General features: G+C 42.4%; 1 protein-coding gene across 3 annotated transcripts in view; it reads left to right on the top strand.

Moving 5' to 3' along the window:
• Positions 1-4,023: 4,023 nt before the first annotated feature.
• The window catches only part of dtx1 (deltex 1, E3 ubiquitin ligase), a 42,514-nt gene continuing 21,368 nt past the window's right edge, over positions 4,024-25,169 (top strand). For 2 of the 3 annotated variants that reach the window (XM_041042102.1, XM_041042100.1), the window contains exons 1-2: positions 4,024-4,462; positions 4,941-5,574. In XM_041042102.1, coding sequence (XP_040898036.1) covers positions 5,316-5,574 — 259 coding nt within the window. In that variant the 5' untranslated portion in view covers positions 4,024-4,462; positions 4,941-5,315. The remainder of the gene's footprint in view (positions 4,463-4,940; positions 5,575-25,169) is intronic. The other variant, XM_041042101.1, reaches the window with a different exon arrangement.

Here is a 25,169-nt window from a genome sequence, read left to right as displayed (position 1 = left end):
CCCGGATAGCCCACATCCTGAACTCACACTGGCCGTGGCTCAAACCATGCTGTGGTCCGACTCAACAACTGTGCTAACCTGGCTCCAATTGCAGTCATGTCGCTACAAGGTTTTCGTAGGCATGAGAGTAGCCGAGATTCAAGAGCTCACAAAGACTTGTACCTGGCGCTATGTAGACTCGGCTAACAACCCAGCAGATGATCTGACACGAGGGAAAACCTTGAGAGCCCTCATCGAACCCAACCGGTGGTCGCAGGGCCCCCCTTTCCTCCTACAAAACCCAGATACTTGGCCAGAGAAACTTGGTGCGGAGCCACCAGAGGACTCGGTGGAGCTTTGGAAGACCGCCCTTTGTGCACTAACTTTCACTTCTCCAGTGAGTCAAGGTGACAAAGAGTGCAGAACTTGGCAAGAGATTGTCGGGGCTAAAGCTAATGAGCTCCGTGGACAAGACCATCCAGACTCCCCTCTCAGTACGAGGAATATCGACAAGCAGAAACAGCTGTGTTGCAACAAGCTCAGCAAGACTCATTCCCAGAGGAGTACAAACTGTTGGCAGCTGGTAAGCCTGTCACATCCAGTAGCAGTCTACTTACCTTATCTCCTGAGCGAGATCAGTCCACCGGTCTAATTAGAGTAGGTGGTCGGCTGCGTAGATCAGAGGGCCTTAGTGATTCAACCTTACACCCTGTCGTCCTAGACCCTTCCCATCCTGTTAGACGCCTGTTGATCCAGAAATATGACCAAGACCTCCTGCATCCTGGTCCTGAGCGGGTTTATGCAGAGCTACGCAGAGCATTCTGGATCATTTGAGGCAGGGAAGCAATCCGCAAACACCAACATGCCTGCGTTGAGTGCAGGCGCTGGAGAGCAAAGCCAGCTACCCCCAAGATGGCAGACCTGCCTGCTGCCCGACTTCGGTTATTTAAACCAGCCTTTTATTTTTTATGTGCTCCTTTACCTAGTTGCATTTAATGAGGCGGTATAATGTGTGTGTGTGTGTGTTGATGAATGAGCTGAATGCTGTTTTATTGCTTATTTTAGACTGCTGTGATGCTGTGAACATCAGAGAGCAATAAGTACAGCTGGAGCACCGTTTCAAATCCTGTCCTTTACCTGTGTCCTGACCGACACCCCATCTTGTCTGCTGTTGAACATTTAAGTAATTAGCGTACCAGCTTCCTACCTAACAGCTACTATGCTTTGCAACTTCTGCATGGACAGGTTATGTGCTTGATGTATTTTATGACATCCATTGTAATTAGTAGTGCGGTGCTTTGCATGCACACGATTGGACCTCTTTAGCAAAGCTATAGAGGTTAATACATATACACACACACATAAAATCAATGTGAATCACCCAGATTATTTTCCACTTTAAGCATAATGACTGTAATTGAGCACAACTACTTAATCATAAATATCTTGGAGAGCCGATCAATTTTGTATTCTTTGGGTGGAGAGCAGCAGCTGTGGCAAGCGCTGAGGAATCTGACTGACTGATTAATGTTCGTGTCCATATGGTTCAATTGTTGATGAAAGCCACTGCTTTTACTCTCTGGCTTTTTATGTGGTCATGAAAGGATGCAGCATGGAGAGAGGTGATGAATTTGTATATATTACCACAAATTTCACATTTTCCAGGGGGACTGCCTTGTGCGTCCCCAACTTCCCAAACAAATCCAGGCAACCAAGGGCCTCAGTCAGGTGGTTGTGCTGCTTTTATATAAGCTTCTTCAGGGTGTCACCTTCATCTGCTATTTTTTATTTTTAGCAGCAAACCTGTGGCATCAGATGAAAACATGTATTTGTTTTCACTGTCTTGTGCCTTTCTGGGTGGAGTTTGTTTGTTGCCTGTGTTGGTTTCCTTCAGTTACTCTGGTTTCCTCCCACATTCCAAAGACAGGCAGGTGTAAATGTTATTGTGAATGGTTGTGGGCTTTTGTGTGTCAACCCTGCAATTGACTAGTGTGGTTAACAAAGTTGTGGTGCATAGTGTCTTGTCCTTCCACTTTCTGTTTACAGTCTGTCCTCGCCTGCCTGTTTAACCTCTCAACTTTCTTCCATCCTAAATATTGATGTGTTCACTCTGATGTAGCTGAATAAAACAGGTAAGTCATATGAACATTAACACAGGAAAAATAAATGTTTGGGCTATAAATAGTGCACAGGATTGTTAGATCAAATTGCAGCTTGCTCAAAACAGCCCCTTGACTTCTCTCATCTAATGATCTTGTTACCTGCAGTAGCTTTGTGATGGCTTAACAAGTTGCTTCTTTCAAAAACTCTTCCATTCTTTCATTGGGTCAGTTGTGAATAGGTCACATAAAGGTCAGAGGTCACGTAGTTTCACTTCTTGATGATAGGCAGGGATATTTTGACTGATAGCTTGTTGGAGTACAGCATTGATTTTATGTTGAACTTCACACTGCAGCTGCAGATTTAACCTTTATTAACAAAACGTTTGAGCTATAATAAGAAGGTTCAATTTATAATACTTAGTAAAGATATATCATTTAGACCATGTCCCTGCACTGTGCAAGAACCAGTCAGAATGAGGTTTCTGTAGGAACACCAAAAGGCCACATGATGGTGGTGTTCTCCAGATGATTGATGCTGGTGGAAGGGGAAGAATGTCTCCTTTGATTTTTGTATATTTTTCTTAAAAAAAGACTTATTCTCTGACTTACAGGTCTGATCCTTTACATATCTAAAATCAGCCAGACTGCACTGAGATCAACATTAAAGTGCCTTACATTCCCAGTAAAAATCCCCTGGTCAGTTCATGTGGACTGGGACAGAGGGTCATACATTACATAAAAGTCATATGGTCATATAGTCATAATTCTAATCATATTCAAAACCTGTTAATTGAGTAATTAAAGACCCTCCTGAGTTTGGAGAGAAGCTCATCCATCCCAAGTCGTGTCAACAGACAGCTTCAGCTGGAAGAACCTCTGTGCCACTGTCAGATGTGTAAGAATAAGAGGAGCAGACATTTTTGGCAGGAAGTGACCTTTGTTATGTAAAATAGTCTATATATACACAGCCAGATGGTCGGGGAGGCAGAAGTATTGTCTCAGGAATGTTTCTTTTTTCTGAAGATTTCCAAAATTTCCTTTTTTTTATGCATTGCAGGTACATTATCTTGGCAGCAGATGGTACTGTTGTTCCATTTAGCAAGATTGGCACATTCAGCTGTGTTAAACATGCACTCAGCCCTGAACAGATAAACCCTGGCAGTTAAAGGTCTGAAATTTCCACAAATTTTGTAATCATAAGCATCCACATCAATCATCCATGAAATCATATACGAAGTATTGACTGAGGAGCAGCAAGCAGTCAGATTCAGGGAAAAGCATCCTTAAACTGAAAAGGTGCCAAAGACCAGCACTCCAGGAAAAATAAATCTGCAGACCACATCTTCTGCAGTTAAAACAATGATCATGGGCAGTTTTAAGACCAGAAGTATTCAACTGTTCACTCACACACACATAGAAGAGAAGATACATCGCTGTTCCATCTAATCTGCCTCATACTATGCCATGAAGTTTCAGCTGATATTTAGATTCTCCTTTAACACTTATTTAATGGATTTGATGAAAAGTTTAAGAGGCATGTAAAGGGCACATGAGCTGGGTGCTGACTGTCATAACTGTCCATGAGCATTTGGCTCTTTTGAAAGTGTAACCATTGTCCTTCTCTACCTATTCCTCAAACCCAGGTTTACAGTATTTTTCCTTTGTGTGTTATCCTAGGTGTTACATGCTGCCACGTTTACAGTTACAGTGTCACAAGGGTGTCAGATATCTCCATGAATGCTACTAAAATGTGTTCAGTGAAAATAAAAATATTTTCACAGTGGTCTTAGGCAAAATGTCTTTTTCGCCCTCTTTCTCTTTCTTGTTCAGGTTTGTGCCATTACACCTCTCCATCTGGTGTAATCATGTGTAGCACCACCGCTTTTATTTTGAAACCAGACACCGGAAGTTGTATAGTTTTGTTTTGTTGTAATTGACACTTTGGATGATTTTCATCGGCTGTCCATACAGGTGCACCTGGATATTTGTGCGTAATTTGCGGGCAGCAAGAATTGCGTGTGGACTATGTGAATGCGTGATGTTTGGCGTTACGGAGAAAAACGCGCGTCTACGGCAGAATGGCATGTTTTCACTTGACCACAGCGGACCAACAAGCTGGTGTAGTCTGTAGCACATTCACGGGAATAAAACGACGGCTGGGTTTTCTGCAATAACACAGGATTACTGAAGCTGCAGGAGGTGGGTTTGAAGGAAGATTTCAGCTGTGAGGAGAAGGGGGAAGCGTACGAGTCACAGATGTGAAAAGGCAGGTGCGTTTCACCTCGTTTTTTTTTTTCTTTTTGCAATCTGATTTTCGGCCGGAGCCTGCGAAATGAAGCCTCTACCTGACAGATGTGTGACACCACAACTGCAACCTACAGGTCTGTTTCGCCAGATTCAATCCAAACGTGTTGTCCATGCCACAGAAATATTCAACACGAGCCTTAAAATTTAATTCATTTATAAAAACACACATGGAATAGACACATTGTTCTTTCCTTTGCATTCACTGCATCTGAGCATCTTCCTATGTGGAAAATGTCTGAGTGATATTCTGTCTGCTAGGATTATGATAGCATTGGGCTGTTAATGAACACTGCTCTGTCTCCTCTACACAAATCTGATGACAATCACAGTTATTTTGCTGCTGAATTAACAGCTCACAGGCTCATATATATTACCACTCAAGGTAAACAGAATTACCTAGAGGTACAGGCCACTAATGGGACTGTAACACAGAACTGGTTTAGATTTATGTCATGTCCTCTTAAACAGTACCTGACTGTTGAGAAAATAACTCATGGGACAAATCACAGAATTTGTTTACCAGTGTGTGTCTGCTCCTCCTCTCCTGTTTAGAGAGTGTCTCCTGTCTACCTGCTGCTGATCTGCTGTGGTCGGCTGTGGAGCACTGAAACTGCTACAGCTGCGAATCTCATCATCGCCGTCAACATCTGCCACTTCAAACACGACAAGACACAAGAGGACGGAGGCTGCTTTTTGGCTGATCAAAGTGCCAGCAGTGAGAAAGTACCTGTAGACGATGACTCCAGCAGAGCTGCTCGCCTGAAAGCAGCATGAGCTAATTGAGGACTTCCAAACTAATTGCTGATTCGAGCTTTTTCTGTTTGGGGCTGATGAAAATGTTCCAGTGTGTCAGTTGACTGACAGGGTTTCAGTGGTGTTCTAGCCTGGGACACAGCCAGCAGCTGAAGTGCAGACACCACAAAGGACATGGCTCGTCCAGGATCAGGGTTGCTGGTTCCCGTCAATGGGCTGGGGTACCCACCTCAGAACCTGGCCAGGGTAGTCGTCTGGGAATGGTTGAACGAACATGGGCGCTGGAGGCCCTACAGTGCAGCTGTTTGCCACCATATTGAGAACGTGCTGAAGGGGGATGCCCGAGGTACTGTTGTTCTGGGGCAGGTGGATGCCCAGCTCTCTCCTTACGTCATCGACCTGCAGTCCATGCACCAGTTTCGACAAGACACAGGTAAGAGACGTGGCAGTTTCCTGTCTATGTAAACAGCTGACACAGAGATGGGTGTCAGGAGGAGAATGAATACTGTAGAAGTAAACACAGCAGTTATCAGTACATTATGTCTAAATACATAAAGAAATGACTTATATTTGGCAGTGATCACCAGAAATGATGTCATATTGTCACACTGGTGCTGATTAAAATAGGGCCGGCCTTGATGTGGTTGCTACACAGATCTTATGTAACTTTAAAGGGGAATAAATGAAAGTCCTGAATGTCCCCCGTCCCCCCGCTTTGGGGACTCACGTAGATGAGCCACAGGTTGAGCTGAGAGGCGTTGCAACAGCAGGACACAAAGCAGCCCAGATGACAAAAGCATGGCGATGATTTATTCATTCACGAGTGTCTTTATGCAGCTGCTGGAATGGCGTGACCTTGCCAAAGGTCACCGTGTTCGAGGGGCTCCGCATCCATCAGGCAAATGAGTGCTGTAGCTCAGAGCGGCGCTTCCTCGCTCTTCTCAGCTTTTTCTATTCATCAGATGTGTTGTCGTTCTGTTGTGAGACTGACAATCACAACAACGGCTGGAGATTTAGTTACTGTACACGATGTAAGACAGAGTGCTTCTAGTTTCTGCCACATTACCTCAGTTTGTGTCAGTTCACTCCACAGGACAGAGAGAAAATACAGTATATGAAAAAAATCAGGTTATATGTTAGACATTTCATAGATTTCCCACTATGTCCAAAGTACTAATGATACTGGTTAAGAAGTTTCAGATTTATTTGGGTTCTGTAGAAGAGCAGAGTGGCAGCATTTACCATGATTAAGGAACTGATTCATCACATGCTGACTGTAAAGGCTCTTGTAAGAAAACCCCTCACCGCACAGTACGTGTCACATTAGCATTAAATCTGCCCAACATAGCCTTTGTTTGGTTGACTGTGATTCTCTCTGATGACTGCTACCAGATGTTTTTGCTGTTCTCCACTAAGGCTCAACACACACACACACACACACACTCTCTGTTTGTGCCTGTGTGTGTGGATTCACCTTCCTGCTGTCCCAGTGTGTGAAGTGCAGATATGGGGGAGGTTTTAGACATCTGTTAGAACCAGCTTTGGAAAAATCTCAGCTTTCTGAATTATTTTTAACGTCTGATTCAGCTGCATATCACTGTGTTAGAGTCAGTTATATCAAAAGCTACTGATTCTGACTGTGTTAGATGCTGCAGAGACGAGTCATGTCTGCTGTAAAAAAAATGTTTAACAACATTGTCGATGAGGAGTGAAACTCTCACTTTAAGTCAGAGAGGAGTCTTTTATTTGACAGTGTGATGTATGACAGGAAGTTATGTATACAATATACAGAAGGTGACCTCTCTGTGCATGGATTTGCATTATGTCACCTTTAAGTAATTTGCAGTGTTTCACTTACATTTGCATCAATAGAAATTTGTAGATTTAGTTGGCGGTGTTATTCAGAATACAGAAAAAATGAAACAGAATACAGCTCAAATTTGTAAAGGTTCTCAGAGTTAGTATCTAATAACTGTCTGATTATGGAAAGAAATGTCAAAATGTAATGAAATGTTTCTTTAAACAGTTCAAAAATACCCACAGCTCTAATAAGCAGTTGTAGTTGTGTGTGTTCTTTCTCGTTACGCTGCGTGTTTTTATAAAAACCCATTTACAGATGGGCGTTGCAAGCGATCTCAGCCTGTAAATTTTTGTGGGATGCGGTACTGCTCAAAGTGGAGAACTTGCCTCCTTTAAAAATAATCACATATGATGGAACTGCTGTTATATTAATGCTGTAATCCAGTTTTTAGATAAAACTTCATCACCAAAAGACAAACATGCAGAAACCAGACCAGTATTTTGTATTAGTTTGTCCCTATTTAATTGTTATTTTATTCTTTGGGGATATTCATATATAACAGTAGAGACACATGCGAAAAAGGCTCAGAGGGCAAAGGAAAGTATAGAAAGAGCACACTTCATGCATTGGTTATATACAGCACATAGTAGATATTGTACTTGCGATATTGTTTTTTTACTCTTCAGGTGGAAAATGTTATTCTTTAATGTTTTTAAATGTTGAATTACATCGCAGCAGTTTTTCTGCAGGACAGGTCAGGTGGCCTGTAACATAAGGAGCTGCCTGGTTGGATTTCTGCTGTTCTCGTTGGTGTTTTCCTCTCTGATATAACATAACGGAGAGCAGCACATGTGTCTGGGGTTGACTGGCTGCGAGATGAGCCACTGAGCCGTTTGTCAGCCATTACCGTGATGCTGGGGCCTGGGCCTGACGTTTATCGCTCCTCATTGTGCAGTTCGGTGTGTTACCTTCCCTCTTGGCTGGGATAAACCTGTCACGGCAGGGCCTGACGTACAGCAGCCCAGGCACCTGCTTCTTCCCCTCCCTCTTCTTTCCTCATCCTCTGCACACTCTGCTCCTGTTCCCAAACATGGACAAACCTGTGCCAGGCCACAGCCATCGACCCGAGCTCCCATGAGGCTCGGCTGTAGCTTCCAGGCTGTTGTGATGTTGTTGTGCCGAAGCTTACACAAAGGGACTCAGTGAGCTTGTTTCAATGTGGATTGCAATACATCTGTTTCACATCGGATGTTTGTTGTATTTGTAGCTCAGCAGGTCACCCACAGCCATTTGCTGTGTTGCAGGCTTATGGAATGTCCCTGTGGGGAAACCCCATTTTGTCGTAGAGCCAGTGAGCTCTTGTCCTCTGAGGCTCTTTTTTGGCTAGAGCTGAAAAAAAGAGTTGAGCGTACTCTGAGTCCTGTGTGTGTGCCCTTGTGTCTGTACGTGTGTGTTTGCTGACGTGTTTGTGATGGTGCACTTTGCCAGCTGTGGCAGCTGTGGTGTTTGTGTGCTATCCCTGCAGGCTGTGTAGGGGTGCCCTGCTCTCCTGTGGGTTTGGGAGGAGCTCCTGTGGGTGGGAACCAGGCAGAGTTACTCTGACTAATGAGACAGCAGCTATAGTTTATCTCCATGGCTCCCTTTAATCAGAGTATCATGACAACAACACATGCACCACGGACGATGCGGCAGGGCCCCTCCCTGTGGAGAGCAGCCCAAACACATCTGTATTTAGTTGACACAGTGCATGGGGTTAATCTTAATACAGATAGTGGTGAAGAACACCAGTCTGTGGTGAAATCCTGAACCCTGTGCTTTTGTATACACAGTATAAGTAAAGGCTTAGAGACTTATGTATAGTATGGGTGAATATCTGGCTGAAGGCAGGGAGAGGATTGGCTCCTGGCCAAGGAGAATCGATCCAGTCTCCTCCCCAGAGAGGCGTTTGAACCTCTAAACACTGCTGTGGACTGATCCCCTTTCACTACACCCACTCCCACTGCAAAACATATGGGCTTATCTGCCATTTCCATCATATACCAACAGTTGTGGCCTGTCTGATGGATTTCACTCTGCAGCAATTGCTTCTGTTGCCTGGCTTTTAAGCATTTACCTCTTCTATATTTCCTCATGATGGAGAGGTGACATAAAACAGCGAGACGAGTGATTCTGCTTTCATGAAGGATAGCTAAACCACAGATGATTGTTAAATCATAGAAATAACATTAGCACCGTTCAAAACTTGAATGTAAATCTTAAATGAAGACAGATTCTGTTGTTTACTGTTGTGGCACTATAGTCATACTACTGCAAGAGGAATTTATAGCAAGCACATCATCATAGCACATCATTATGTGTCCAGAAAAATCAGTCATCATTAAAGGTTGAAAGTCTTTGCAACATGCTTGTTAAAAAAGGGGGGAAAATGCCTTGTATCGATGTCTGTAGTCTACACTGATTATATAATTATAATGTAGCCGACCTGCAGATATTAGTCAACTGTTACCAAGGGAAACAACCACTGAAGCTTTTTTTCACAAATATGTCCAATAAATGTTTCATCCTCATTTGAAAAACAGGGGAAAAAAAATATGCACAATATCTTGACTACCATTATAATTTATACTTCCGTACACAAAGAGACAGCATGTGCAATTAAAAGTCTGCATCTGTGCCGCATGTGTTTCTGGAGCTGCAAGGGCCATTACAGTCGCTCATTGCGCCCTGTTGTGAGATGGCCCATGTGTGACTGCAGAGATAACCCCTATCAGCGGCTGTTGGCTGCCTGTGTTGCCGGAGCGGGGCTTTGTTTGCTTTGGTTCCACAGGCGTGAGAACCTCCTCTCCTCTGGCCCGTTTCCCTCAGCTAAATGCCCCCTCTAACTAATTACAGTGAAAAACGCCAGAAGACAAAAGAAGATGACGGTCATGTTCTCATGTCTGTTTTGTGTTAAAGCTGACAAACAGCAGCCACTGTGGTTGTGGTCTGGATATGTGCCTGTACACTTGCTGAGCATACATAACGCTGCAGACTGTTGAAGAGGCCAATGCTTTAGTTTTTTTTTTTTCTTTCTGTAGTGTCGTTCAGTATGTAGTAAGTGCGTGTGGGAACTGTTTTGGTGGTCTGTGGGAGGAACCTGTTAAAAGGATTCCCGCAATGTACATGTTAAAGGTCACGCACTGTGTGCATCAGCTCTGACTGTGAAATCCCACTTGCGTCAGAAGAAAGCAGAATGAGCAAAGAGTGGAGAGGCTCTAAACTGTATACTTAGAATAGAAAAAGGCAAGAAAAAAGTAGAAATAAAATGTCAGGGCTACAGTAGTCTGCATGCTTTTATATTTGAATGTGTCTAGAAGCAGAACACACGTACACACATCAGCAGCACAGTGATGTTGGCTGACACGCTACGGTTTGTAGTGCTGTGTATGTTGTTCTTAAATGGCTTATAGACGGTGGAACTGTTGTTTTGATGAAAGACATTTTACTTTGAAAGAGGGACCACATGAACTTCTGCAGATACTCAACAAGTCACTTCCTGACCACAGACATGTGGACCAAAGATAAAGAGACATGACGTAATGACCAGCTTCTTTTTCCCTTAAAGCTTTTTGTAATTAGCGTTGTTTGTCAGTGAAGGTCTTTAGCAGAATCAAAACGGTGCTTAGCCAAGTTGGTGCTCAGGTGTCATTGTACTCAAGGGTCCGTTCTAGCCCCAACCAGCTGGCTGGTTTCCCCTTGGATGTCGGAAGGAAAGGGATTGGAGTGGTGCTGTGGATGGGAGGGGGTTACAGAGGTGAGGAGAGAAGAGGAACAGAAGGAGAGGTGGAGCGTTTTCCTGATGGAAAGTGACAGTTGGGGCGGAGGGAGGGATAATAACACTGGAAAGACCCTGCTGCTCTTTCACTCTCACACATGCATACAGCTTTTGTTTCACCACTGTGGAGTCTCCCATTCAGGGCCTCCAGGTGTGATTGTTTTAATTATGAATTAATCGGACCATATTTTTTTTGACAAAATAAATATTCTGTTTATAGGATGCAACAAACAGACACAGAGTTACCAGAGTCCAAAGGACGTTTTAACTTTTACCGAAACAATGACTAATATATCTCAAGATAAAAAGCAAGCAGCAGCAGAATAACACATTGTTAAATATACTTTTACTCATTTAGACAAATGATTATTATAGAATTATCTCTTTATCTCTCTCTTAGGTTAGAGCTTAGGTTGACATCTTCAGATTACTCCTTTTGTCCAAGTAGTTCCCTCTGAGAGCGACCTTGTGTCCCGGGTCGTCGTGCTTTGGTCCGCTTTGTCTGTCCACATCCTTATTACATTACAGGGACGAGCAGACTGTGCAGCTTCTGGCAGCCTCTGGCGTTGGTAGCAGAGGAATCTCTCCACATGTCCTTTAAACTTCTAATCCAGCGAGTCACCACTTTTAACTTCTAAAGTGGATATCTTATGCTTTCATCATGGAACAAACTTTAAAGCTGCTCTCTGCTCTGCGTATTTACTTGGCCAGTCACTCAGATTGGAGGCTGACGTCTGCCCCGGCCGAACAGCCTGCCGCTGCTAGAATAGGAATGAGGTATCATCACAGCACTGTTTGAGTAAACTATTGTCCATCTCCTTATTGACAGGGCTCTTTTTAAAATCTGTCTGTACTTTGTTGGATGTTGAACCAGTTTGAACCAAGTATCTTTGCTCTCATCTTGTTTGCTTTTGCCTGCAAGAAGTAATTCTGTCAGTGTGTCCCACATGTTTTCATTCATAGTAATGTCACTGTCACTCAGATCAACAGAGTTCTTACAAAGTGTGATAAATAAAGGGAATGATTTATTTCTAAAGATTACTGTACATAGTTTCTTAGTGCACTGGCTCTTCAGCATACAAACCAGATGTTAGCTAGCTGTCATGTTGCAAAGGGACAGAGTGTTCCTGTTGTTACAGATGGGGTGTCTTGGGTGTACAGGAGTATGTGGTCTAGCTTTTACTGAAAAGATCTTTTGACTGAGAGCAGCGCTGCACTGACGCTACTCAGGCTGCCAGCAGTTGCAGTCAGCCAAGCTTCAGAGCTCCCTTGATCAGTGTCAGTGAACACAGAAACACAGTGCGGGACTTTGTGTTTTGGTCTCAGCATTTTTGGTCATTTTACAAAAAAATACGCTCTTACCCCACTTTAGTGCAGCGGAGGCATGACGGATCACTAAAGCCGTAACTGAGATGACTTTCTCAAAAGCACCTCAGTGGTGAGACAGTCGTCATTGTTCCAGTTTCATCTTCTGTAATGGACAAAAACGAAGCGCGCACAGAGACAGGAGCCCTTTGCTCAGACATTTACAGTCACTTGCTGCAATTCTGTTAAATCTCAAATCACATTTTGGGTTTGTACAGAATACATTGAGACTTTACTCTCTGCTGTCCACATGTCCACTATTTAATCCACATGGATCAATTGCAATGAACATTTGTAAACATACTAAATGAGACAGGAATGGTTATCTTGCAGGACTACAAGAGCATGCTAATGACATTCCCATCAGCCGCAACTTCACTTTGTGTTCAGTGCTAATTAGTAAATATTAGCGTGCTATCAGGCTAAACTACAATGGTGATAAATATTATGCCTGCTGGCTATGTAATTGGGCACATATCAGCATGCTGACATTAGCATTTAGCCCAAAGCCCAAGTACTCAGATTTCTTTTGATATCTATGAGTACTGAATGTCACAGTTTAAATTTTACTTAAGTGGTGCAAATTTGTGGCTAATAAAATTATGTAGACCCAAATGATATGGAGCGAACCTGGGATTTTTTGGGCCCCTGGCGTTCTGGGGTTGCAGGTGTTGTTTTTTCTCAAGTTTTCGTTTGCAGTGGCTTGTGTTCTGAATGTGCGGTCACAGGTTGTCTGAAACGATGAAAACAAAAGGAGGAATTCCTGCTAAAAGGCATGAGACGAGCACATGTGCATAACAAGCTCACGTCACTTATTTTGATTGTCTGTAGCCCAGCGCTCAGCAGAATATCAATGTGAGTCTCTGTCTCACCCTCTTCCCCTCTCCTGCCTTTTTCTGCGTCACCTGTAAGTGCTTCTAAATCACCTCTGCTGGTGAGGGTCCAAGTCCTGTGACTGGTCAGCACGAGAAACATCCTGCAGTAGTCTGTGAGGTGAATAATATTTGCCAGGTGCTCCTGGCAGAGACCCCTCCAACCTCCACTGTTGCTCATAAAAGGAGCATCTCTCACACCGTCACTTTTTCGGACGTTTCATTATTAATGAGAGCTTACAAACTTTCTAAAGATTTATATCACTGGCGCTTCAAGGTGAATTTTTATCAGACTTAAATGGTGATTTCTTCTGCTCTCTTCTGTTCCTTTGCATGGATGCAATCAGTCAAGAGAGACATTTGTCAGTGAAAGGGGATGAAAGTCACTGCAACAATGCGTTCTGGGTTGAAATGGTTATTTACTATTTCACATAGAAGTCTGAACCAGTAAATAAAAAAACAATTTTTTTTTGTTTTTTGGATCAGGGAATGTGACTTTTTCTTTTCTTATTATTCCAGAAAAAAAGAAATTTATAAGAAAAATAAAATGAAAAATTGCCAACATATCAAATTGCATTAGCTAAAGGACATAAAATTAGCTAATAAGCTTTCTGTCAATATAAAAGTGTCAAAAACAATGAAATTCTTATGTAAATGTGATGGATGAGGTACTCCAAGTTGTCATCTTTCTCCTCCTCCTTTAGATTATGATAGAAATAAAAAAAGAACAGTGCCAATTAATTAATATCATCAATTTAGTATGTAAAAACGGTTGTCTCCCGTGACGTGTGACGGTACTTACTTTGTCTCAGTTTTACTTCCAGACGTTTTAAAAAGAAAAACTCAGAATCACTGCAGGAATAATAACTGTGATTAGCTCCGTACATTAAAAACCCAAGATGCATCCAGATGCACTTTGTGAGGTGGGAGTGTGCTACATCTCACTGAAAGCTTGAAAGCTAACAGCGTTAAGTAGCAAGCTCAAACAAATGGAAAATAAAGGCGAAAAGGACTGTTTCTGTCTCGACCACAGTCTGTGGTCTTTGTTTTGTCTCATAGCTGCTGTCATTTGAGACACAGCACAGGAGAGTGGATGCAGCAGGTGGACAGTCAGAGGAGACGCAGATGACAAAACACAGGATTTTCACACCACCCACATCCATACCTTCATGTTTATTATAACAGACAAATGTAAAAGGAAAACATCTTTCTGCACAGTCAAGTAACAAGATGCAAAACACATTTTGAGTGGAGGGGGAGTCTAAAGTGATTCACAAGCTTTTAAGTATCAAACACTCAACCATGCTGGCTCTAAATGTGGCTGTTAGGTTTGTAGTTTCGTCATGTGATCCACTTAATTTATTCCACTCACAGTGGGTTTCAAGAATCAAAGCAGAAACTGAAACTTCTCCAACTACTCCTGCAGCACAGACTATTTCTCTTCTGTCCAGCTGTGTGGTCAGTATGATCCAAACAGTCATCATTTTGCCAAAATGCGGCTGAATACACTGACCCCTGCTGAGCCTCAGAGATTTGGACCCTTGAGGTATGTTGTAGATTTTGGGCAATGTGTATCGCTTTAAGCCCCATAACCCCATCCCTCCCACCCCCTATGAGTGCAGCATAAAGTGAATTTCAGATTTGACCCTCATCTGTTCTAGAGTTGTTACGCCTATCCACAAAATCATACATTATTTATTCATCATGGTTGCATATAAATGATCTACATTTCTTGCAGCTATTAAACCCTGAGGAGCATGAAGTTATCTGCTTGAACTGATACTACGCCGTAAACAACCCTTACGTTATGAAGCGATATCAGTGGGGCAGCAGTAGTGGTTCACCGACAAAATAGTTTCCCATATCATTTATATTTCAGCAGCTTCCTGTTCCTCCTCCTTCAGCACGACAGAACTGATGACTTCTGAAAAGTAGATGGTGAAATGAGTAGGTGAAATGAGTTTCTCTGCAGGCTCTGACCCCCAAAGTCATTGTACCACTGTGACACCTCTCTGCTACACCTCTGCGCTTTGATAAAGCCCATTGGATCTGTGTTCAGGCTTTAAGCTCGATAAAAGCTTTTAGCGATCCAGCAGCAACTTTGCAACAAGGACACGACCCTGATTTTATTCCAGCTTCTGACATTTAGTCTCCACAAGCATTAGTTTGTTCGTCTTTTCCGCTTAATAAACTTAATAGTCAAATATAGGAAAAGTGTACATCATACAAACATGGCAGTAAAACAAACTGAGTTTAGGTTTAGGCAATATGGCCTATAAATACATATTGTGATATTTTTAGGCTGTATCGCAATACACAATACATATCTCAGCATTTTGAATTGTTCTCTAAAGCACTTTGTAAATGCTTGATTTAACCCTTTAATGCTTACAATGTAAAGATGGGCATTTCAAGAAAAAATACTATTCTCTATTCGCTGGGAACTATTTGACCTTTTTTTTTTCATTTTATAATTTAATGACTGCTTGAAACACAGTATGAAGTTTCTCATAGTCCCTGCAACATGTGTCTGCATTAAAACATTCTTGTTTAAATTCATTAGTGGTGTCCTCCGGGGTCATTTTAAACCTCCATGCAAAAACGGGGGAAGTCACAACCATGTTCAATTTAACAAAACAGTATTTATTCAAACCACACAATTGCACACATGGGCTGTCACTGTGACAAACTGTCACAAATAAAATTGTAGTCTTCCTATATGGTAAATTACACGTGCGATGGCCACAGCTGCTTCTAGATGTTTGTCTCTTCCACTGATTTCACATTTTAATGTTGATGTCAACAACGATGTCAACAAACACACACACACTCACACTCCTGTGATGTGACTGTTATTGTTCTGCAGAGTGGTTTGTAAATGTCTCTCTCAGGATTTCTTGTTGAATGAACTTTGTTGCTTTTACCTTTTAGATGTGGACATGAGGGGTTTCAGGCGTTCTTCGTTTACTAGTGGACGGCATTTGAAATTATGAAACAAATTTTTGGTACTTCTACCTTTTGTGGAGATGCTTTTGCTTCATATTTTGCTGGAAACCTTTGTTTGTTCAACGTCTTCCTTGCAAAAATGCAAACCACTGCCAGACGATGGACCCGGTGCCGTTTCTTTTCGGAACCAGTTCCTTCTTCCTCCATCTTCTATTACCAAACTCAGCATGTTTAAACTCACTTCTTTTGCTGTCTCCAGGCTCTTTCCTTGTTCACCCCTGAGACATAATCACACACACTTTCCCAGGAGAGCTTTAAAAAAAATTACGTGACAATTTGTGCTCAGTGTTCGCGATATAGTCATTTACTACATCCCACGTATAAGCTGCAATATGTTGAGTATATTCAATCAGCTGCCCCTAATTGAGCTATTAAGATGAGCTATTAATACAAAAAATGAATGTCTCTGCATTCATTTTGAGGTATGAACACCGATGAGATGTGATTACACTTGTGATTCAGCAGGGAACAGATCTGGGCCTAATAATAAAAACTCCTTGGGAAAGTAGAACATACTTAAGGTGAAGCTGTGTTTGGTAAATCCATCACAGTGTACGCAGGATAAAACATTCATCTCCCCCGCAGGGTGGCCTGATGCCCTCTGACCTCTCACACCATGTTCACTTTACTGCTGATCAGAGCTGACCAGTGTAGTCTGGCACAGTGACAGTTTGCTTTAATGTAGCCAGACGTTTCCTCTGATAAGACTTGACTGCATCTGACAGCCATGAAGTGGGTTATAAAAGCCTGTCTCAGCAAACTCATTTACTGCATTCTGTTCATCTCAATGAGCCAGACTCCCTGTCTTTGTCAGACGTAATATTCTGAGCAGGTTTTATTTCCCTCCTGGCGCAATAACAGATGAAATGGTGATCATATGGAAAACTTCCTCTTTCCAGTGAACTTTGGTGAACTGGTGCGGTACACATACACCTCAGAGCACGTAACTAATTCCTGTTCCCGTCATGTAGCAGTTAGATTTGCGTGTACAGTGAGACAGAAGTCACGTGACGGAAAAGCCACGTGAGCTATTCCTCAAAGTCTCGTCTGACGTGGTATGACCATCAATCAACTTTCTGCTGAGCGCGCGAAATGATTTCACTGATGTACAGTCTGCCGTACCGGTGTGACGGCCGACATAAAATATCGTGTTGTCACAGATAAATACTGCACCATGTTGTGTTGGAGTGTGGAAACTGTGTGTGTGTGTGTGTGTGTGTGACTTTCTCCTGCTGAGTGGAGTGAGGAGCAATCCAGTTTAGTCTGATGCAAGGTCAGCTGTGGGTCTGAGTGATATGTTTGGAATCATTTTCAAACATTGCAATATCAATGTTGATATCACATTAGTGTCACTGTACAATGTATTGAACATTTTCCAGTAGTGAGATATAAATGTATATATTCTGTATGGCAAATATATGCAAAAGTCACATAGAAAGTCAGACGTCAAAGCAAACCTCTCCTATTGTCATATGCATAAAACAAAACCTTTAATTATTCAGTCAGTTTTTAATCACAGCTTTCTCAGAACAAGAAATTAGTGCAAAGATAACATAAGATTATATCATCATGATATGATAGCAGACTAAATCAAACTTAATAAAGCAGCACTATGAGGTAAAACTGCCCCACACAAATCTCCTGATTCTGTCCCTGTATCCCAGTGGTTCTCAACAACAGGCCACATACTCACACACTCATCTACCTCATGTCTCTTAACAGGTTCAATATGTTTACACGTTCACTGCAGTCACATTGTGACGGCTAATAATCAACTTGGGGCACATTAGTTATGCTTGGCCCAATGTCAGATCCTTTAAATGAAATTATCTCATTGCTTCTTATAACCTTGATTTTTTTTTTCCTGCTAACAGAAACTTGGCTGTCAGATGGTGACAATATCTCACTTGTTGAACACTCTCCACCAGGTTACACTTTTTTTAATGAGCCCAGAATAAGCGGATGTGGGGGTGGTGTTTAATAAAAATAGCTTAAAATGTTCTAGTTCTGATTGTGGTCAACAAAAATTCTTTATGTTTTAGTATCTAGGCTACACAATTCCACTGTTGGTTTTATGGAGGAAATTTCTTAAAGCCTGAATATGACAATATTCTGATTCTTGGTGCTTTTAAAGTGTATGTGTATGTTTCCCTTAGAATTTCACTATATTTGAGTTTTTCGTGCATTAGATTGATTTAATCTGGCTTGTACTCCAATTCAAGCTATACACAACAAAGGCCACATCCTGGAGCAAGCAGATAAAACTGTTTGTGTACTGAATGATGTCTTATGCAGGGAAACTGGGGTTTCTGATCATAATCTTTAAAACTTATTTTCCATTAGTCACTCACACTTTGAACTGTGCAGGCTTATGAGGTACAGTTTTCAGATCGATTTTTTTAATGGAAGTTCTGTGTGGCTACTGGTAACTGTCAGTCCTCGACTTTCCAGTTCACTTATGGAGTGCCTCAAGGCTCGGTCTTTGGCGCTTCTAGATCAAATCTTTCAGAAGCACCATGTGGGTTTCCATCTTCATGTGGTTGTCTCCCAGATCAATTAATCTTTCAACACAACTCAATTGGAGAATATACAAACCTGACTGACAGTTGTTAAAAACTGGCTTTCTCAAAACTTTCTCCAGTTAAACTCAGAGCTGTTATCATCTTCCAGTGAGCACATTTCTCCCGACTTAACACACAACGGTTGGTGCATGCAACAAATGGGTACCAAAAGTTGGTACCCATTATTTTTCTACACCATGTGAAGATTAGGTGGATCTACCCTCTATTTAGGAAAGTTTAAATCCTTTTTTAAAATACTGTATGGTTAATATAAACTTTAGTCCAATGTTTGCATAAAAAATTAAAAGAAATTATGCAGTGCATAGTTCAGACATCTGTACTTTTAACGTTTCACATTGGAGATGTTTTTTTCATTTAGTTCTTTAATATGTTGTGCAGTATTCCTTGGTATCACTGTGCTCAAATTGGACTGATGCCAGAATAAAAGAGCTCTGTGGCACGCAGGCATAAGAGGTCATCAGTTGGCAGCTGTCAGGGTCAGGAAGAAATGTTGTGATAAAATAATAAGCCTCTGTAGTGCACAGGAGATAAGCAAGCAAAAATCCCAGAAAATTAGCAAGTGTCACGCCTCGAAAAGTAAAGTTTAAATGCTGTCAAAAGCTTCATTGACCAGATAAGCTGTCTAGACTTTCAGTTTTGTTACTTGGTAAGCCAGACCTGCTGTCTTTACTGGAAAAGTTAACATAGCAGGATGTTTTGGGTTTTTTTCTAAGTGAGAAAGTGACTCCTGCTAATGAGAAACCTGTTTCACTGTAACCCTGACACTGCTCCTTGGCAGTACTGGCCTGCGTCATGTGAAGCCAAGGCTGCATTTGTGTGTGTGTGTGTGTGTGTGTGTGTGTGTGTGTGTGTGTGTGTGTATATGCTGTAACCGTGCCTGGAGCTGTGCCTCCTACGCCCTTGCCCTAGTGGCGACACGGCACGGCGCTGACACGCTAACGAGCGTCCTGCTGGACGTGATGAGGCTGAAGTGGTGTGAAGTGGAAAGCGGTTGTGCGCTGAAGCACACATGTGCATGCACCCCACATTTAACTCTTCAGCATTTACCATTTCAGGTGTTCACACATGCACAGACATACACACTCACATGTGTATGAGCTGCTAGTTGTGCGCACACGAAGTGAGTCAGAGAGCATCCTTCGCAGAGCCAGAGCTCCTCAGCTGAGCACGGTCACGACGTTCACAGAGTCAGAAGGTTGTTTCAGGGTCTGTTGCTCCACTGCAGTACGGGAGCTGGCAGGTGGACAGCTCTATAACTTAATTTTCTCAATTTTTTTTTATCCACTCTGTCTTTTTTTTGTGTGTGTGTGTGTGATACCTCAGTAACTGCAAACTCTGCACAAGTGCACGGTAACTGGCCAGCTCCCCGGGCTGGGGTGTGGGAGAGTATGGAGAGTTGAAGGGGCTGAGGATGAGGACGGTTGCTGTGGGAGTTAAGCCACTTTTCCTCACCACTTTGTCTTCCTGGCAGCAAAACTGTATTAGTGGGACCGGTTTTACTGCAGTGTTCACTTTCTAGGCTCAGGCAGAAGTGAGACATCCTCTTTTTTTTTATTGTTCTTTGGCAGAAAACCTCCACTCATCACATGCCTCCTTCAGTATCTACTCCCCTCCTCCTTACGTACTCACATAGCGTTTCCTCTTCTTCTTTTTCACCCTCCTCCCTTTTGCCTGGCCCTTCTCCATCCCCCAGTCTACCCTATCAATCTTCATTCCTTTCTCTCTTCTCCCACCTTTGCTCAACTCTCTACCATTCTTTCTTCCTTCCTCCTTCTGCGCCTTATACCCTTTCCTTTTGTCCTTTCCTCTGCCTGTCTGCCTTCTTTCCTCCTTTTCAATCCCCTTGTTTCTTTCTCTCCACCTTTCCTTCCTTTCCTATTCTTGTTTCCTTCTACTCCTTCCTTTCCTCTCTCCCTCCATCAGTTTCTCCCTCTGCCTCCCAACCAGTGGCTGCTCCTCCGCTTTTGTTCATCCATCACGTTTGCCTACAAAGAGACGAGGACGCTTTGGGGAATCCAAGTCGCTATTCACTACTGTAGCTCATTATAAAGAGCTGCATTCTGGGAAAACCAAAGTGTCATCTCGGTATAGAAAATGAGCTTTAATGTGTGATTTTGAGAGAGAGGAGCAGGGGAGCTGTGATATTGTAATATATAATGCTGTTAAACCAGCTTAATGCCAGACTGTCATCCTCATTATTATGGTCTCTGATCTCTGGGTATTTGTTAATGAGTAGATAATGCTCTTACAGATCTTTCAGACTTTGATGTACAGATATGACAACACCTTTTGAGAAGGAGAGGTTTTACATTTAAAGCCTCAGTGGTACATGCCTTTAAATGGAAACTTCACTTCTTAGGATATTCACACAGTATCAGATTTGAGCCAGCTGTTTTTGTTCGGTCTGTGATGCATTTTTAACCGCTCTGCAGTATTCTGTCTCTTCATCATCTCTAATAGCCAGCTTGAGTTTATTGTTTGTGAAGGCCTTTTTTGGGAGATGAAAGTCCTCTTTTTTTCCAAGCTGTGCTCAGGGGCTTATGTGAAAACATCAAACGCGCTTCAATTATTTTATTTCCCCCATACTGTAGAAATTATTAGCATATTCATCATGTGTTCACAGTTCATATGTAGGATATTATGAAGGCTGTATGAAGAGAATTCATGGTGTGTGCTTGCACTGATGTTGTGCTGCGTACAGCTCTGTAGGGCTTTTGCCTGAACAAAAGTTGATTAACTGTTAAATGAAATGGAGAACGGTTTCCACTGGCTGAAAAAAAGAAAACTGTTTCCCAAGTCATGTTTGGACAGGAGGGCTTGTATGTGTGCATTTGAGTGTTATGAAGTTGAAAGGGAGGTGCAACAGCCTTGTGCTAAAACTGTGCAGGGTGCTGTGTTGGTGTTGTTTAAGTGAGACAATTAAATCAAAACCAGTTTGAAAACATATTAATGTGCATAAAGGTTCATCAAATACCCAAATACTCCGCAGCAGTTTTTAATATTCAAAGACAGGATTTTATTATTTCAGCATGCTAACATGCTCTCAGTTTTGTAGCAAACATGCCATGCTCATTTACCACGCTCACCATCTTAGTTTAGGGTGTTAGCATGCTGATATTTGCTAATTAGCACAAAGTGCAGCTGAGGCTGATGGGAATGCCATTCATTTTGCAGGGATTCGGTCAGAAAGTACAAATTCAAAACTTTGACCTGATGATGGTACTAGATGATAAGTCAGGGGACCACCAAAGGTATTACAATTCATGGATGTCTTCCAGTCTGAAGAAGTTTAGATATTTTACTGGATAAGTGAAAACTCTGATCTTGAACTCCTCGCCTCAAGTCTTTAGGATTCAGCCTTTGGGCACCGTGAATGTGTGACGTACATTTAATCTCCATCCGTTCGATAGATATTGAGATATTTCACAAAAAAACAAATATGACAACCTCATGTTGGCATTAGAGGAAAAGTCAGTTTTGTGGCAGTCCATTAGAGCTAAACCGAAATTAGCTTAATGTAGATATGGCTGCTGACAAGAAACAAGACATTGCAGTACAGAAATGTCAAACTAGGTTTGAGGACAGTGTCACCTTTGTATAGTTTCTTCACCAGAGAGCACTGACAAGCTTATTAACTGTAAAATCTGCCCAGCATCCCCAGAATGAGGACAGTGGATTTTGTCCATCACTTACATTCAGTGGGAGTTACCGGTATGAACAGACCGAACGACAACAGGAAAAACCTCTTTCAGTGTATGTATGGGTACCTGACTTAAAAAATTGTGAACCTGTCCTGAAAAGGAAACGTTCACCCCTGGATGCTGTTAAACTGCTCAGACAGTTTGCCATCTATTTGTAAGGTTTACCGTTATTTATGTATTTTAGTTGTGCTCTTTTTCCTTCACCTGTCTCATTCACTTCTAAGTCAGCAAATGTTCTGTGTTTCCCAGAAAGACTTTCAGCAGCCCTGTAAAAAAGTGGGGCCTCTGTGCTTTATGTAGCTTGAGAGAACACAGTAACAATGCGACAACAATATAAAAAGGCTTTCTGGTAAAATTAAAGCGAGACTAGAGTGAGAACAATGTTGTGGTGAACTTTGCCTTATTGTTTGAACAACAGAAAAGAAACTGAAAAGGGGGTTGTGTTTCACACAAACTATAAGCTGTGACTGCATCTCTGCGGCTGGAGCTCAAGTAGAAATTGGCGCTCACGTCTCCTGTGATGAATCTCTCCTGTGTGTGAAAAGAAAGATAATTTATGGCAATTTTCATAACTGAATAATCAATTTACATATTTTTTGAAACAATGATGCCAGGACTTGCTGTTCCGCTCTGTTTTTTATCGTCTTATATTGAACAGTGTTGTGGAGCCCAACTGGTTTTCTTCACTCCTCGAACACCAGTATCAGTGTTGTGCATTTAATAACATAGACATGAAGGTAGTGTTAAATGAGTGAGCTGTAATTGTTCACATTAATTTGTCTGTCCAGCAGAGACCATAGATTAGTTAGCTTTAAGTACCTCTCAGACAGCATTGAGCCATATGATGCTGGACCTGTTACTGGCCTCTTTCCTTCTGTAGTTAAGAGGAAAAATGCAGCACTATGTTTTAATAGGCTCAACACAGCCCCGGGGAAATTGGAAAGTCTTGTCAATTATAAGGATATATTATAGAGCTTGATCCGGGCCCTTCTCGTCTGCCTTTTCCTCCCACAGCAGCGGCACGAGAAAGAGCATTAACTACAAGGTGATGTGAGCCCTAATTCAGTGGCACAGATTTCTACTCTCTGTCCAAGAGTTGAGTGTTTTGTGAGAGCGGGATGGGGTCCAGTGAGTGACAGAGTGGAAAATGTGAAGAATGGCTCAGCGCGACAGCCTTGGTGAGGAGCCAGGAGAGAAGGTGCAGAGCGAGAGGAAAGCTGGCGTCAGCAGCAGATGAGATGAGCAAGTGGAGGAGGAGTTGACTCTGCTGGCACTGTGCTCAGGGAAAGGAGTAGTAGGAACGTTCACATATGGGCAACCCTCCCTCCTACTCCTTCGCCCGAGGGACGCCTTCTGTGACAACAAAACCTTTCCTTAGTGTTTCTGCGACAACAGAGCTTGAATCGCACACATTTTCCAGCAGCTGTTCAGGTATTACCTGTTGGAAACACACGAGGTGTTCGCCACCGACAGTTTCCATTAGTGGTTTTCATCATCACACTCTCCTGGGTGACTACAGAGGTGTTAGTGTGGAAGGAACACACACATCAATAACCTCAGCGACAGATTCAGATAGGATTTACTGCTCACTGTGTGGAGTGAAGCAGTTTTACTCCCTAGATGAGCTCTAGCAAGAGTGGATTTGGTCCCTCAATGTCAAAGCCACAAGTTCACTCCTTTTTTCTAATCAGTTATTTGACAATCCAAGGGAGTGTACAAGAGTAGGTACTAATAATCACGTTTTGTGTATAGCACATATTGTCAAAAAAGGTTTTTGACTTATTAAAGGTGTCTGGAGTTCTGCTTTTATGTTAAATTATATCTTCAGGCAATACTGTATATCTTTGAAAAATACAATATGTGCGTGCATTGCATTTATTAACAGTTCTGATAAAAGAATCCACCGAAGTGAACTACAAAGCATCAGTTCTGCTATCTGTCCCTGCAGCAGGCCTCTGAGGGCAGTCAAGGATGTTGCAATTTAATGTTGCATGTCCTTCCATTTAAAAGAGTGATTCAGACAGGCCTTCTTTCACTTCCAGAGGAAAACAAAGCTATTAAGGATGGAGACTGGCATAGCTTCATATGGCGAACAGACTGCAGGAAGTTTTACCCTCCCAGCTAAGATGTGAGAGGGCAGCCAAGCTCACCCTGAACCCACCTGGCCCTGCGTGACAGTGGGGTTAGAGTCCCACAGCGAGGCCTGACGTGGCAATACATCACACAGCTACAGCTCACCCGAGGGGAACCACGCTGGTGTCGGGCAAGGACAGCTGGAGGACATTGTGGGAGGGAGGACACGGGGATGAGAGGGGAGGACAGGATAGATGGCTGCCAAAGGTACACAGGGTCAGACAGGAAGTGGCCACTCTCGCTCAGTTTCCTGTTAGGAAGAGCATGAAAGGTCGCAGGGAGAACATCAACAACTCTGGCCCGGCTTTTTGGCAGAGGCAGGAATATATACACCAGTAAATTAAAGCTGAATTGGAGACAGTGAGAAGAGATTCAGGTTGTGTGTTTTGAATAAAACTTCCCACAAGGCCACAGGACTCATTTGTTGTTGTGGCCTTTGCTCTCTTTTCACAAGGTCCCTTATCAGCTACCTGGACAGTCCCTTCATAAGAATGCAAATATTTAAAGAATAATTCTGGTTTGTTAGAACTTGGCTCTTGTTTTTATAGTTTTGGCTATAATTTCTATTGGTAACAATAGTGTTGTGCTTATAAAGTTCAATGCTGAGATGTGGGAATGCGGAAACTAAAAAGAAACAAACGGTGGAACAATCATACTCGTTTCAAAGATGCACTCATGTTAGCCAAACATATTTGGAATAGAAAAAAAAGGCAAACATTAAAATGATGTCCAAAATCTGACCATTATAAACATC

This window comes from Toxotes jaculatrix, chromosome 7 (assembly GCF_017976425.1).
Source record: "Toxotes jaculatrix isolate fToxJac2 chromosome 7, fToxJac2.pri, whole genome shotgun sequence".
Taxonomy (NCBI): Eukaryota; Metazoa; Chordata; class Actinopteri; family Toxotidae; genus Toxotes; species Toxotes jaculatrix.
The sequence above is the reverse complement of the archived record's forward strand: the minus strand, read 5'-3'. Positions and strand labels throughout refer to the sequence as shown.